Source organism: Papio anubis, chromosome 6, assembly GCF_008728515.1.
Source record: "Papio anubis isolate 15944 chromosome 6, Panubis1.0, whole genome shotgun sequence".
Lineage (NCBI taxonomy): Eukaryota > Metazoa > Chordata > Mammalia > Primates > Cercopithecidae > Papio > Papio anubis.
In genome coordinates, this window is record NC_044981.1 from 50,943,888 (window position 1) to 50,960,315 (window position 16,428).

Sequence of the window (16,428 nt, forward strand, 5' to 3'; positions counted from 1 at the left end):
TGACACAGCAAGACTCCATCTCAAACAAACAAAAAAAAAAAATTAGAAAAATACCACTTTTAGAGAGCCCAGCCTTGAGAAAGGAAGGAAAGACTAGTTGCAGTTACTATCCTCTAGTGAGCTCTGATTGGCTTTTTAGAATCAGGGCTGCTCTTTGGTTGAAGTCAGCCACTAAGTTCATCTTTAAACATGCTATCTCAAATTCCCCCAAGCCACCCAAAACATGGTATGAGTGAGGATAGAGTTACATAGAATTCAGACTGCTTTGCCCTCTCAGAACTTCTAGGGAACTTCCCTTGGTGTTTCCTTCCCTAATGAGCTCAGCCACTTGTAACTAGCTTATTGAAAGGGCTATAAATATATTATGTTGACTCCTTTTCTGTTCCAGGTTATTATCTTGGGAATAACCCATGTTTTGTTTTGTTTTACCTTCAGTCGCTCATAACTATTTAAAACAGTATCTCACTTTCAACTACAGATGCTCCTCTACTTATGGGGTTATGTCTCAATAAACTCACATAAGTAAAAAATATCACAAGTTGAAAACACATTTAATAACCCTGATAAGCCCATTGTAAAGTAGGAAAATAAGTTGAACCATTGAAAGTTGGGGACTATCTGTATTTTACAAGTTTTTTCAGTTTAAAAATTACCAAGCTCTATCCTGCCTGGCCCAGCTCAGTCCTTCCCTAGGCTTAGAAGCCTGTGGTAGAGTGTGTGTATACTGGGGTGATGATAGTGGTTCCTTCTTCCTCCCTTCTTTCTGTCTTCTCCCTTTGTTCCTATTCAGCTGTGCTGCTGTTTCTAGCCCATGTAGGCTCTGGGAAAGGTTAAGGGGGTAGAAACCACAGAAAAAGGGCAAAGTCTTATTTCTGTGGCTAGTAATGTCATAATGTGGGGCCCAGTCTCTGAGTGACATGTGCCCAAAGGCTGACTCTTTCTCCCAGAGCACCTTTTTTCTCTTTTTGGATTCAGGGGGTACATGTGCATGTTTGTTACATGGGTATATTGCACCTAGGTAGTGAGCATAGTACCCAGTAAGTAGTTTTTCCACACATACCCCCTCCTTCCCTCCCCACTCTGGTAGTCCCCAGTGTCTATTGTTCCCATTATTATGTCTATGTGTATTCAATGTTTAGCTCCCACTTAGAAGTAAGAACATGCAATATTTGGTTTTCTATTCCTACATCAATTCACTTTAGGATAATGGCCTCCAGCTGCATCCCTGTTGCTGCAGAATACATGATTTCATTGTTTTTTATAGCTGCATAGTATTCCATGGTGTAGATATACCACATTTAAAAAATCTAATCCAGGCCGCGCGCGGTGGCTCAAGCCTGTAATCCCAGCACTTTGGGAGGCCGAGACGGGCGGATCATGAGGTCAGGAGATCGAGACCATCCTGGCTAATACGGTGAAACCCCGTCTCTACTAAAAAATACAAAAAACTAGCTGGGCGAAGTGGCGGGTGCCTGTAGTCCCAGCTACTTGGGAGGCTGAGGCAGGAGAATGGCGTGAACCCGAGAGGAGGAGCTTGCAGTGAGCTGAGATCCGGCCACTGCACTCCAGCCTGGGTGACAGAGCAAGACTCCGTCTCAAAAAAAAAAAAAAAAAAATCTAATCCACCACTGATTGGCATCTAGGTTGATTCCATGTCCTTTGCTCAGAGCCCCATTTTGGTGAGTACTTAGAACTCTTTCCAACCGGAAACTGCCCAGTGCACCACTCTCAGGTGGAGGGGACCCAGTCAGCACCCGACCACCCCGGCTCTAATGGCATGCTCTCCAAAGCTCCTTCTGATCTTCCCAGGAGGCGCTTTCGGGCTGACACACCTTCCAGGCTGTGCACTCTCGCCATGTTCTCACCCAGATGGCTCTCTTGGCTGTGTAATTAGGCAGCTCAATCCCTTTCCTTTCGACTGTTTCAGGGGACAACCAGGTACCCCAAACCTTGTGCTCTCCAAACTCCAGGCGACAGACACGTGTCAAACCCTGAGTCTTTTAAAGTATCCCCTCACTTAGCTTGCAGACCCAAGGTACTCTAACAGCCTCTTTCAAGCAGCTTGCACTTTCTGGTATTTTCTCCATCACTCTTGCCTCCTGTGGTAGAGTCGCTTTGGGCTCCCCCTCAGCAAATCATTCATGGATCAGCAGCAAATCTGCAACATATGGAAATATTTGCCAATTTTTGTCCTCAGCGCTGGGTCTCAGCCAAAATGGAGATTTAGGAAGTTCTCATTTAGTATCCTCTAGCCTGCTTTTGGTTGTTTTGTTTTTCTGTTTGTTGTGTTTGTTTTTTAGAGACAGGGTCTTACTCTGTTGCCAGACTGGAATGCAGTGGTGTGACCATAGCTCACTGCAGCCTCAAACTCTTGGGCTCAAGCAATCCTCCTGCCTCAGCCTTCTGAGTAGCTAGGCCTATAGTCTCAGAGGGAACTGTCTTCAACAAAGCTGGCACTATCCACATCCACTCCTTAAGTTTGCTGTCCACTTCTTGCCTTGCATCTCCTTTTAAGTTTACTTAAGATTGAGAAGCTGATCTCTAACAGCACCATCACAAGGTATAAAAGCGATTTCATGAAAGACTAAAGCCAGCAGGCCATTTCTGTGGTGTCCACACACTTGCTGCTCACCTGTTAGTTTATACAAAGCAGCAAGGGTAGGAGCCACAAATGTTACAACAAATCACTTTTTCTACTAAAATCCTGAATGGCAGTGCAGCCATTGGATGTCACTAATTACCTTGTGCTACAGTCACAGCTGGCATGCATCTGGAGTGTCAGGCTCAGGTGATGGAAGAGAGCTGAGCATTAGCCTGTAGCAAGCAATATTGTAGGAAGCAGAAATGATCATCACTTCAAATTGGCCACCAGGGAGTTGAAAGATTCTAATACACACACACACACACACACACCCAGAGACAGAGAGAGAATTAAGATTCGCTCTGGTAGCTGAAGCTATCAGGTCTAACTGAAGAATTTGACTAAGACTGCTTATAGTGCTTACGGCTTTGGGACTAATAAAAATCTGCCTTGTGGGTAAAGATGGGCTGTGAGTTAGCCACTACTCAGAAACCTGGGCCTGTACCTTGTCTGCACCACCAGGGGGGCCTTGAAAATACCATCAAATTAAGGTGTATCAAATCCGTATCTATAGGCTTTGAGGGTATTTGGGACAAATAGGTAGAGAAGACTTCTCTAAATGTTGTCTCCAGAGTATCAAGGGTCACTTGGGTAAGTGACTCCTGAATATCCTGCTGGCACATAAGTTCATTTTAAAAAGCCAATTTGAGTGCTTTATATGTACCATGAACTTAGCATTCAGTATCTCTAAGCCTCTCACCACCATTCCTCGCAAAACATGAAACCCTTTTGACACAGATGAGCAAAAAGACTCAGAAAGGTTAACTGCTTAGTTCACCTAGCTTCTTATGGCAGAGCAGGACCCAAGTCTGCAATGAAGCTTGCCATGCATCAGAACCACTCACCTTCACCTCAAGCAAACATTTCCTCTTTAATTCTCACACCCCATGGGTGTCCTTGACTAACTGCCACCTGTAACTGCACTCATCTTTTGAAATCTCTCCAAAGATGGTTCTGGTAAACACAGCAGGCAGCTATAGGCAACAGCAGCCACGTGACACCAGCGATCCCCACTGCCCGCCATTATTACTAACACTTGGATGTCATCTAGTCAGCACCAACATGTTTGTTGGCCTTTACACAAACGAAACCCCATTTCCTCCAAGCTAAACAACGTCATAGCATAGTAGGCATCAAGGATGATGTGCTTATTTCTGGAGCTTCCTACCCACAAAACGCCATGTTAAGAAAGCCCCTTTCCAACTTTACTATTAAAGATTCAAATAAAAATGATGCTTACTATCCAGCACTTGACATAACTGACTCTCCATCCTTAATTCTAATTCTCCAATTCATATCACAATGGACAAATACGGGTCGAGATATGTAAGAAATGACTAATAAAGTGAAAAATAATAGACACGAGGGCTAAAATTCATTGCAAACCCCTTTAAGCAAACAGAAACATCCATGTTAAAAGCATCACTGTATAAAAGCACATCAAGGAAATTATGAGACAATTCTGATCATTTTCTGCCTTTTATTGTTATTTCAGAAAATATTTGATGTTTCAAAATGTACATTTAAAAAATCCATACAAAACTGTAATTTGTTTTAAAACCAGACAGAAACAGTGGAAAAATGATTTTGAAAAACAGTTCACCAAAAGTAAAAAGACACCCCTCCCCCCAACCCTTTTACATGAAAGCATAAATACGGCAGGTACAAATTTTCCTTGAGTTCCTTGTTGAAATTTGGTCCATATGAACAGGCTAGAGTAGAAAACAGACAATTTGTCCACATTTGCATTATCAGTTGCTCAGGGCACCAGCAGCCTTAGTTCATCCTTCAGATGTTTTTTTAAACAGAGGAACTGAAAAATGAGGTTTACAGTCTCATCACATGAACACTCAAATCTGTACCCAAGGAAACGGTGGTATTACATTTACTATCACAGCCAGAGCCTATCAGGTGAACAGGGCTATCCACCTGCGGCTGCTGCTTGGCAAAATATCCTTCCTCTCACGTGAACAAGAAGCTCTAGAATGCTTTTAGGCAGAGTGATGGTGATGTTATGGGCACCACACTAATCTTACTCCTGGACAATGACTTAAGCCCCATCATGAGAATGGTTTTTTCCTCTTCAACAGATTTTGTAAAAATAGACCTCTAAGATGATGCTACATGTTCTAAAAAGAGTGCCACAGAAACCCACCCAGGATGAGAATGACAGCAACAAAAGGAAAGTGGCTGCTATTTCTTGTGTGAGGGATGATGACTACCCCTCCCATGGGTCCCATTTCTCCCCCAGTTAGATGTTCTAAGGGACAGAAAGGCTGTGGAAAGGACCACCAGCTGGGAGAGTTATTGCACAACCCGGAAGAGCGAGAAAAACGTGGACAGGCAAGGGGCAGGGGAGAGGGTTGCTGCGACTAACACAAGGTAACACTGAATTAGGAGCTCAAACCGTTCTGCAACAGTCAGACATGTATGTGTTAGCACTTGAGACTGGGAAGTAAAAGTGAACTCCTTTATCATATAAACTTTGGGCTGAATGGGAAGCAAAACAGACCAAAAGAGGTTATGATAAGCGTGCCTTTTTAAAAAAATCTGGCGGTGGGGAAAATAATGGAGAAGCAGGGCTTGCTATGTGGGGCCAGACGGGAGTTTTCGAGGAGGGGGCTGGAAACTCTGGGCTTCCCTTAATAGGTATGCTTGTGGTTGGACCACCTCACTGCCTTCCACAGCCACCCAGCTGGGCGAGAAGAGAACTGACACAAGGGAGAAACCAAAAACAGAACACGCCACAGACCCTAATGCTGGGCAGCGGGGTTTGAAACAAATGGGGCAAAACTGTCACAATCCGTGTCCCTTTTATATGTAACTGTACTGAGGTATGGTGTCTTTGGCTGCTTGTGACAAGCAGCCATCGAGCCCTGGCAGCTGGGGGCTGGCCACGGAGTACAAGTGAAAACCACACAGCAAAGTAAGGCACTTATTCTCTCTCTCACACACACACACACACACACACACACACACACGCACGCGCACGCAATCTGCTTGGGACAAAAAGTCTACAGGGGTTGCCAAGCACGAAAGGCTACATGGAGACTGCAAATCCCGATGCTCTTCTTTATAGCTCTGCCAGTCCAGGGAACTCCATAAAAGAATGAGGCAGCTCTCACTGGGGGGAACTGGTCTTCAGCCTTTGCAAGGTGGAGCTAACACCCATGCGAGAAGTGGGGTAAAGAGTGAGAAGTTGGTAAAGTCTTCCTCACTGGGACAACCTTGGGCTGGAGAGGGATCCTATTTAGGGTTTCCAGTCATCTGACAATGACCTAATCCTCCAATAATCCCTAAAGTCCTCTCCTGAGGAAAGGAACCATAAGCTCGGAAGGCAGAGCGAGGGAGGAAGAGCACACCACTGTCTTGACTCACAAGCTTTCAGCACTCCGTTAGAGGAGAGAGCTGAGAACATCAAGAATTGAAGTTTGTGCACTTGTGCCACCGGCCCTTAGGCGGGAGGCGGGAGAATTAGTTATGTGCAGACTTCCCTCTCTCTCACACCAGGCCTAGGAAAAACCAACTAGCAAGGCTAAAGCATACAAAGGAAATCTAAGCCGAGGCCTTTTCTAGGCACAAAGGGAGTCGGCAACCCACTTCTGATTAAAGCATCTGTGGAAGATAAGAATTTTGTTGTGGAATCCTGGGATGAGATGCACTCTTTCACCCAACCTCTTATTAGCTGCTGAGAAAAAGGTCAAGGGGTACTGACAAAGGAGGTCCAAAGAGAGACCCCAGAAGCACACACCCACCCCAAGCTTCGGGAGTTCTTAGGGTCCCAGGGTTTCCGGTCCAGACAAGGATCTGTGAATGTGGCCAGGGCAGCAAGGTGTCTACTGGGGTTTCTTACATGTTGGGAAGTTATGCCTTGGGACATGAGCAAGTTTCTCAGCAACCATTTCCGTCTGGTGGCCCAGACACACACAGGGTTAGAACTGACTCGAAAGGGAGGACAGTAGCTCCCCTCCTGGCTCAGCCTGCTCCCCCTTCGCCCAGAACCATCCCCTACCTTCAAAAGGAACACATGTAATTTATAAATAGTGCAGCTATCAGCGCCCGGATGGTAAAAATAACTCCCATCATCCCTGCACCTCCAAGGAGGGGAGCCGGTAGCACGGATCCTTGGTCCACCAGCGCCACCTCCCTCTCCTCCCACTGTGTCTGTCGGCTTCCCCACAAATTGAAGTTAGGGCTGTCGAGAGGCCACAGTTGCTGAGGTAGGTCACATCTTTCCTCCTGCCCTCGGTGCATGGTGCCGAACTCTCAAGCTTGGAGGTGTCTGGCGGAGCCTTCACAAATGGCTTGGCACTTTGGGGCAGGAGAAAATGCATCAAACTGAGGAAAACAGCCAAAGTGACCAAAATTAGAACAAGCTAGCCCAACAAGCTCATAGGATGAAGTGGAATTATTTCAGCTCTGGCAACAGAGTCTGTGTCAACCTGCCAAAGACTTGGCTCTGCTGTGAAATAAACGTGCCAGGGAGGGTGGCGGGCAGGGTGGGGGGTGACAAAGTACCCTACAACTACCCTCTAACCACCCTCCTCCCCAAACATCCCTGAAGCCCAGGCTGGCAAGATGCCAGCCCCACTCACGGTCTCAGGGTTTTTGTTTCACATAAAATAAACCCTTAGCACACCCCTGTCCACCGGGAAGCAGAGCCTAAGTTGACTCCGGCCACTGGGCTGGTGGGACCACATCCAAGGCATGAGGTACTGGCAGCACAGAAAGCTTGCAAGAGACAGGCACATGAAGTTGTGGCGTCTCTGGCACGCCAAGTGTCCTGGGACAGAGCAACGGAAACCTACAGGCATGAGAATGAAGGTTGCTTGATGGCAAGACTTCAGCTGCTCTGCTCAACACTACCTCTCCAGCATCTGGCACAGCACAGGCACCTGGCACATCCCAGCATGCCATACATATCTGTTGAAGGCATAACTCAACGGTTTAACCTGGGCTCACCTGAGAGAGGCCTCCTGCATGTGAAGCCCTGCCAGTGACACAGCCTGGAGGGCACCCAGGATGGGTGTTCTATAATGGGGGAGGAAGGTGGGCGTAGGAGGCTGCTGGCTGAACACGCCATTTGCAGTTACCAGGCAAGGTGGGGGGCCTGAACTCAATTACAGCCTCTGTCGGGGCTGTTTGACTGAAATGGCTAAGGGATCCCGTATCAGGTCTGCTGTATTGATACCAAAACTGCCCTTTTACCAACAGTTCTGCTGTGCAGCCCAGAGAAGTGTCAGGGAAGGAGAGGGAGAAATGGGGGAAATGCGTATTTTCAAAAACACTGTCTCACTTCCTAAGGGTAATCAAAAGCAACCATGGGTAGCTCTTCCCATTTCTGCAACCTTATTGTGGAGAGGGATGAAGGCCTCCAATGGCGTTAGGAAACAAATCCCTCAGTTACTGGGAAGTTAAAATTTATCTATGATGTAAGTGACTTGGAGAAGGAGAGTTGCCTTGATGAAAAGACCCATTTCCCCCTTTTTGATCTAAATTCAGGTTTGGTTTCTGCTGTGATGTCAGGAAGATGACCAGTATACCAAATGACACTACTATTCCTGCACCTACCAAGAACGACTCCCCTTCACCTCAGCACAGAGTTCGGAGGTTCTTAATTAGGATCTTTTTTTATTGTTGTTGTTTTAGACAGAATTTTGCTCTTGTTGCCCAGGCTATAGTGCCATGGTAAAATCTCTGCTCACTGCAACCTCCACTTTCTGGGTTTAAGCAATTCTCCTGCCTCAGCCTCCCGAGTAGCTGGGATTACAGGCACCTGCCACCATGCCTGGCTAATTTTTTTGTATTTTTAGTAGAGATGGGGTTTCACCATGTTGGCCAGGCTGGTCTCCAGCTCCGGACCACAGATGACCTGCCCACCTCAGTCTCCCAAAGTGCTGGGATAACAGGCGTAAGCCACTGCGCCCGGCCGTAATTAGGACCTTTTTAAAGCTGAATGCCCCTTCTAAAAGTCCCCACAAGGCACCATAAGGACTTGGAGGCCTTGTCTTCAGGTGGAGGGGAGGGGAAAGAATCTGTGAGGGAAGGGGCCAGAAAGGCGCCTATCATCTACCCAGAGAGTGATTCTCAGTCAGTCATGGTTTCATGCAGCCTAAAATGCTGTCGTTGTGCTCAACAAACGACAATTCCAAAGAACACTCAACAAGGGCGGCCAGATGGACCGTGGTCCAAGTGACCCTCCCTGGACACCAAGGGACCGGCATGGGGCTGAAGCCCTTGAGGCTTAGTGTTTCTGCAGCTAGAGATGAAGTCAAGGTAGTAAGTTTGGCCCCTGATGGGGCTGGCTGGCTCTGGAGGTGAGGACCAGCATATCTCAGGCAGGTTTATGAACCGCTGTTTGGTTTGGTTTTGAATGCTTGTGAATGTCTAAAAAAGCAACGGCGACTGGGACTGCTGGAGAAAGGCCTAGGTCGACTCCTCTGTGGGTTCTGCCACCATTACCTTTCTGGAGGGGCCTGCTGTGCAGTTTGCTCTGCTCTTGCTCTAAGCAGTGGGAAGACATGCCTCCCCCACAGAGTGACAGCAGGCTGGCTTCCAATCCGCGGCCAGCCACTGGTAAGCGCTCAAGTCACGGGACCCAACTGAGTTCACACCATCCTTCTGGGTTGAGTTGTCATGTCCCAAATCCAAATGCCTTGGCATTTACAACGAGCAGTGGCTGCTGTGCCTCAAGATGGTACTTGCAGAACTGGAATCATATATCTCATCAGTTAATCAGCACCAAGGAGATGATGATCCGAGAGGGCCGCTGTCTCTTCTTCTTGCCCATCCACATGAGGACCACCGAGGGCCTGCTACCAGCCCCAGCCTTCTGACTGGCAGGCCCCGGGGGACTGAAAGACAGGACTGCAATCTTAGCTCCCCTCCCATTGTAAAAATCAGACAGAAAAATGGCAAGATAAGGTGAAATTAGAAAGTGAAAAGGAAAAGCAGCAGCCATGAGGGAAGAGACAGAGCAAGCAGAAAGGTGCCAGCCACCGGTGCCTGGGGTTCTGGAAAAGCCAGCACAGGACAGGAGTGAGGACAGGAGGTGGCCTGAGGGGAGAAAGAGAAAGATTTTTGGCTTTATTGAGAATGGTTTGTGGAAGAATAAGAGAAAGCCAAGAAGAAAGAAAGCGAAACCCCACATTGAAAGACAGGTTTCGGCCGTTTGAGACGGAGCATCACAGGCAGGGAGGAGGAGGCAGGGAGGGGCGTGGGCTCCTCGCCCCCTGCTGGGCCCCCACCAAGAGGATTCCTGTTCTTAGCACTTTGGCCTTAGGGAGACTTGAGTTTCTTAGTCCGTGGGGAGGTTCCGTTCTCTGCCTTCACCACTCCATTTTCATGGTAACCTGGGAAGTGGAGAGAGACAAGGATACATGATATTTCTGCTGCAGCTAAGGCAGGAGAGGGGAGGGTGGGGCCAGGCCAAGGAAAGGGTCCAGGCAGCCCGGCTGCTACACATGGATGCACCAAAGGGGTGCAGGGCTGCAGCCTTGCACAGCAAACAGAAGCCAGCAGATGGCTCCCAGGAGGGTCCTGTCTTCCCCAGGGCCCCGTTTGGGAGGCTTGGTCTCTGACTGCGCTTTAGCAGGAAGGGCCTCGGATGACGCACAGTAACTCAGCAACAACAGAGGCCAGCCTGCCCAAGCCCGGGGCTGGGGCTAGATACTCGCCGAAATCACTGAGATGCTGTCACTGTCTCAATGTCCTCAGTTCCTCTTAGGCCCCTGCAAGGCATCAGCCCATTTCCAGTTCAGCAAGAACTCCTAGGAGCAGCGGCCACAGAAGGGAGGGGGACGAGAGGCTGTAGGAACAAGGCCTCGCGCGGATGCCCAACACTCCTCTGGCAGAATAATTGTGCTCTTTCTATTGTTCAAAATACCTCCGTGCGCCTGCTCAAAGTCAGAGGTACTGGCTGCAGTCTTATGCCCCATAGCACCCCTGCCAGCCAGGCCTGACTCTGCGACACACCCAGCTGCGCGCGTGTCTGGTTCAAACACACATAAGCCTTTGCCAACCAGGTGGCCGCCTGGAGAAAAGCAGGTGAGTCAGAAAGCAGCGCCCAGTGCAGACAGGCCCCCAGGCTGGGCAGAACGTGCAGGGTTGGCAGGGCCTGGGGACCTGCTGAAGGTGGGTGATGACTGGAGTGCATGCAGGGGCCAAAGGAGAAGTGGGTGTCCCACCCCTACCCCCCACCTAGCACTGTGTCACTGTGAGTCATTCTTGGAGACAGAGGAGGAGCCAGCAAGCTGGGAGGCAGGGGCAGGCTGAGATGTGGAGCAAAAGGGCAGGTGAGGACAGAGGCCACTGTCCGGCACTGAGAATGGGCGGCGGCAGCAGCAGCAGCAGCAGCTGGCTGGGGTCCAGAAGCCACCCTGAGGACACGCTTCCTGCCAGAGTTCCCCGCCCAGCCACGGCCCTGCCCCACGGTGGCCAGGGCTCCCAGCCTAGTTAGGGCCAGCCCCACCCAGTCTGTCCTTGGCCCACACCCAGCCACGTGCCAACCAGGGAGCTAGGAGCCCCAGCCCCGAGGAAGGAGTCAGGAAGGAGAAGCTGGCAGGATTGGTCTGGGGAGCACCCAAGAAGCCTGGTGCCTTGGCTCCTCCCACCCATCCCAGCCAGACTTCCCTGGCTCCACTCTCTGCCAAGGGCCCTGGCACTCACCAGATTCCCTCTTGATGAGCCTGGCTGGTAGTCTGGGTGTAGCTGGGACTCTCCGCTTTGCACTCTGCTCATTCCAGTATTCCCGCCAGTGCCGAAGCTGGGAGTGGATGAAGCGCCACATGAGCCACGCCTGGGCGGCACACACCAGCAGCAGCACGCAGAGCCTACGGAGGGGCAGGGGGTGGGCTTAGGCCGGGGCTTGGGCTCACAGCCTTGTGGCTGGGTTGTGCAGGGGAGAACTAGGGCCAGGGGCCCTGCCGTTCTCATGGCTCATCAGCTCCTTTCACCGCCAGCCCTCTTGCATACCACCACTATCACCAGGAAGAGTGTGTGCTTCAGTCAGTCTCTGCTCCAGCACACATCACATGTGCCAGGGACATGGGAAGGATGTGGCAACAGATGTACGGCCAGCTCTACAATCACGCTACTCCCGTGACGAGGGAGGGGTCCATGGCTGTGTGTCTTCTGCGTACATCGCACAGAACAAGACTAATGTAAGCTCCACAAATACTGGTGGAATTCAAATGATCTGAATTTCTGGAAGAGTGGCTTCTCATTTAACATGTCACTTAAAAGTAGAACAACCCTGGGCAAATCACTCTCCTGGGCCTAGGGGCTCTGGGAAATAGTGGCTTCCTCGCTGCCTTTCTCACTGGTACAGGAGGCCACTGGCCAGGCCACTGAGCACATAGTTTTAAAGCCCCCACACGCAAGAAGGAGAATGATATCAACTGAGACACTGAGTGTGACGTCTCTATGTGCCACGAAGTGCCAGACAAATGTACGGGACTCCTATTTGGACTGCAGTCTGAGCAGGCCAGGACCAGGGGGTGAAGATGGTTTGGATGGAACCAGAGGCTGCTATCTCTTCTCCCTTCAGGCCTGATATCCAAAGATTTCCAAAAAAAATAACAACATGTGGGAGACTAAAGGGTCTGCTGCCTCCAGACCTTCTGCAGGGGCTGCGCCAAGTTCAGGAGGCTCCTTGTGGTACTCAGGAAGCCCTGGCTTAACACCTTGGACTTCTGCTCGACTCACCTGCAAAACAAAGTGTTGAAGTTCCCTTTCTCGGGGTCAAATGCCTGGTTTTCCATGCGAGCCAGTCCAAAGCCAATGGCCAGCACAGCAAGGGTGAGGATGAAGAGGCGGGTGACCCCAAAAACAGCAGCCCAGGCACTGAACCTGCCCACAGAGGCAAAAGAGGGATGTCAGTCTTTAGCGCCCTTGAAGGAATCTTCACCCACTTCTCCAGAAGACACCCCAAGTGGGAAGAGGATTCAAGGGTGGCTGGGAAAGTGCTTGAGGGATGAGATCTCTAAACTCAGATGTTCCAGAAAAAAATAATGTGAGGGCACCACCTGCAGGTAAGCGGGCAGTGTGCACCCAGGGAGGGACCCTCCACCCTCCGGGCCTCAGCGGGAACCCCTGCCCAGGCCTCTAAGCAGGCCAGCCTGCAGCAGCCCCACTTACAGTTTCTCGTTGTTTTCATCTGCAAAGTAGAAGAGTCGAGCCGTGTGGAAGAGGAACTCAGTTGAGTACTGCAGCAGCAGCAAGATCAGGCCCAGGCGGCTCAGGCTGAGGGGGAAAAAGACTAGCCTTACATTCCCTCCGAGATGCTCGTGGGGCAGAAGCCATTGCATCTTGGCTCAGGCTGTCCCCTGTGCCTGGCTGAACTCTGCTTTCCACTCCCACGTTCCCTGGCTGGCTCTGCTCCATCCTTTAGGATTCAGTTTAGCTGTCACACCTTTAAGACGTTTTTCCTAATACAGACCCGCTGGCTGTTCAGCTGTCCTGTCTCGGTCAGATTCCCTTGCCTGCTCCCACAGCAAATCTGGCATAGGCCCTTCACAGTACTTAGCACCTTGCACTCATCACCTTGGCTGGAACCAAGCACATAAAAGGTACTCAGAACACATTTGCTGAGCTCTGAGTATAGGAATATGAAGTGTTCCTGCTGTCTGACTTTCCATTATCCAAGTCTTCACAGCTCCGAGATACATGCAGAAGCAGGAAGTGCTCCTTCTGTGTGGTCCTGCTCGTACATTCTCCCCGGTCCTCACCACTGCTACGGTGACAGTGCAGACTGGCTTCTTAGACCCGTTATGCATGTGACACATGAGCATCCAACACAAGGGCAGAGTTGGCATCACCCCACAGCCTTCGGCCCTCAAAGACCCATCCATGAACTGATGCTGCTACAGGCCACCAGAGACAGGAGACAGAGTTCGAGAGCTCCCTCCCCGCCTGAATCTCACTAATCCAAGTCAGTCATTTGCCCAGGATGCCTGCTGCAAGGACCTAGTCCAATGCACCTCGGGATTTCCAGGCACCTTGGCAGAAAGTTACACACAGTGAGCTCTGTAAGTGCCAGCTCAGAGAAAGTGTGGGGTGCTCTCTTTTACTGCATGGATAACACTCAGCAAAAGCCCAAATTATCAATGACACAGCTTATTACCATCAATAGAACTCTTTTCATAAAAGAGGCTCTCAAGAACTGACATTATAGCAACTCTTCCTGCCTCTAGATCAACCAAGAGAGACCTACTCTCCAAGTCATTATAAACCAAAGGGAAAGGAATTCCAGGGCTACGAGCTTTAGCAGTGTTTACACTGGACACTGTGAGGCAAGAGCCCAGCTTTGGGAGGCCTTCAAGCTGCAAAGCCATAGTTCAAAGGCCAACATCCATTGGAAGTCTTCCTGGCTCTCTCTGTTGAGGGTCTTCTTCTGGGTTGCAGAGCAGATGATACATACTGTGTTATGGTGCTCATCATTCTAAACTCTCCTTACCTATGTCTATAACTCTCTCTTCAGACTAACAATGAACCACTGAAGATAAAGAATCTTCCATTACCATCTTTGTATTGTCAAGTCTTAGCATGGTGCTAGGCACACAGAGGGTGTCAACAAATGCCTGATAATTATATGATTGTGTGGACAGATGCATGGACATAAAAGGGCAAGGAACTCTGGCTGGCTCCATGGTCTCACTCACTTTAAGAGGTATGCTCCAGCTATGTGCACCAGGTACAGGCAAATATACTGGAGCTGGCGGGGAATTTCCTCCTGGAAACGAGAGAAGCAGATGGTAAATTTGCTAATTCCCTAACTGAAGACTCAGGGAAGGGGGAAAAGTGCAGGGAGTTGAGAGAAGGCCAGGCTTCTCTGGGCTGCTTTAACACATAGTCCCATGTCCCACGAGTCCCACAGTCCCACTGCATCAGGCTGCTGAAATTCAAAGGCATTCAGGTCCATTCCCAAATTCCAGCAGCCTTGGGTCTAGGGTCAGAGGGTGAGGTTTGGATTGAGAAAGAAGAAACAGGGACTGGAGAAGAGGGCTCTTGGAAATAATTCAGAAGGAAACTATAAAAAGTAAAAATTTAAAAAGACTATGGAAATGGCAAAGACCTCTCCTTTGACATCTAGAAGATGAGAGTTAGGTTTCCTCCAAAGCCACAGGTCTGGTGGAAGAGGCAGGCAAGAGACTGACACTGGTGGACAACACTCATGGGGGTCTACATGGCACTTCTCCAAGAGATGACTCAGCATGTTGCTCAACCCCGAACATATTCCTATCACCACCCAATACTCCATGCTTCTGGAGGAAAGGAAGGGAGGTACCCCCGGGAATAGCAGGAAGGGAGTGGTGAATGAATGGCCTCCAAGAAGGGGGAGAAGTGAGCACTCACCTTCCGTACCTTCTGGAAGTATAGCTCAGGAAGTGCGTGCAGCCAGTAGGCCAGCTGGCATAGGTAGAAAAACTTCACCTGGAAGCTGGAGACAAGGGGGCAAGTCACAAGGGCAGGATAGAGAAAAGTGTCCCTGCAGGCCCTGGCCAAGCACGGGAGGGAAAAGCATGGGCCGAGACTCTGCCTGTGAGGAGCTGGTCCAGGAGCAAGGGAGTAAGGCCAGTGACCACCGCACCCTGAGCCTGGGACCCTGGCTTCTCTGTTGGCCTGTGCCCTTGTTCCACATACAAGACCACTTAAAGGGACACGGAAAGTCCACAGAAAGAAACAAACATGATTAAAAGAGTGCAGAGGAGGAGGAATCCTTCAGCCTTGAGGAGGGAGCTGATTACAGAGCACTGCTGATGGAGATGGGGACCAACAGATATACTGACACAACGAACGGCTCTAAGCAGCAAGGGAAGGTTCTAACTCAGTCCTATGTCCTTTGCTATTGTTGCTCTTAAAGATCTCAGGAAAGGCAGCCAGGTGCAGTGGCTCACGCCTGTAACCCCAGCACTTTGGGAGGCTGAGACAGGTGGATCACCTGAAGTCAGGAGTTCGAGACCAACCTGGCCAACATGGTGAGATCCCGTCTCTACTAAAAGTACAAAAATTAGCTGGGCGTGGTGCAACATGCCTGTAATCCGAGCTACTTGGGAGGCTGAGTCAGGAGAATTGCTTAAACCTGGGAGGCGGAGGTTGCAGTGAGCTGAGATCGTGCCATTGCACTCCAGCCTGGGCAACAAGAGCAAAACTTCATCTCAAAAAAAAAAAGACAAAAAATAAAGTTCTCAGGAAAGGCAAAGGGTGGCCTCCTGAGGGAGATGGCCCCAGGTACTGCCCTCGGGGTAAACCGCCCTCTTGGCAGCACTATATGAGGCAGAGGACGCTGGCTCCGACAGAGCACCAGCCATGGCAGGCCAGAAGGGAAGACACTCTACGGATGTCAGGGGGTCGCCAAGAAGGTAGACAGCCCAGAGGGCGTTATGGAGGGAGATGATCTGCTTCTGTATCTGTCTCGTGCAGCTGAGGCACCTCCGTGATGGGAGCCAGCACAGATGGAATTTCATCTGGGGATTCGCTGGTCAAGCATGCTGACAAGAAGCGGCTTCCAGACAAGTCTACCATCCACAATAGGCTCAGGGCATGACCTGCTCGTCAGGCCAGCTGGGCCTGTGGTGTTCTGGCCACACTCAGCTGGGACAGGAAGGCAGCGGGCCCGGTCGCTCCTCCCTGGGGCTGAGTCACGAGAATACTCACGGGAGGTGCACATGCGGGTAGTCCTCCCAGAGGCTTCTTGGGTTTGTTAAGTATCCTTCCTGCAGTGGGTGAGAAGAGAGACCATTTAGAGATGTGAACATGAGACCTGCTGGGGGCCCTAGGACTGGTCC

The 16,428-nt window shown here is 50.1% G+C and overlaps 1 protein-coding gene across 1 annotated transcript in view; it reads right to left on the reverse strand.

The window, feature by feature from the left end:
- Positions 1 to 4,104: 4,104 nt before the first annotated feature.
- TRAM2 (translocation associated membrane protein 2) overlaps positions 4,105 to 16,428 on the reverse strand; it is an 80,540-nt gene continuing 68,216 nt past the window's right edge. Inside the window, exons 5-11 of the mRNA XM_003897735.5 lie at positions 16,298 to 16,356; positions 14,996 to 15,080; positions 14,302 to 14,372; positions 12,779 to 12,883; positions 12,347 to 12,490; positions 11,309 to 11,472; positions 4,105 to 9,993 (exon numbers count right to left, since the gene is read on the reverse strand). Coding sequence (XP_003897784.1) covers positions 9,920 to 9,993; positions 11,309 to 11,472; positions 12,347 to 12,490; positions 12,779 to 12,883; positions 14,302 to 14,372; positions 14,996 to 15,080; positions 16,298 to 16,356 — 702 coding nt within the window. The 3' untranslated portion in view covers positions 4,105 to 9,919. The remainder of the gene's footprint in view (positions 9,994 to 11,308; positions 11,473 to 12,346; positions 12,491 to 12,778; positions 12,884 to 14,301; positions 14,373 to 14,995; positions 15,081 to 16,297; positions 16,357 to 16,428) is intronic.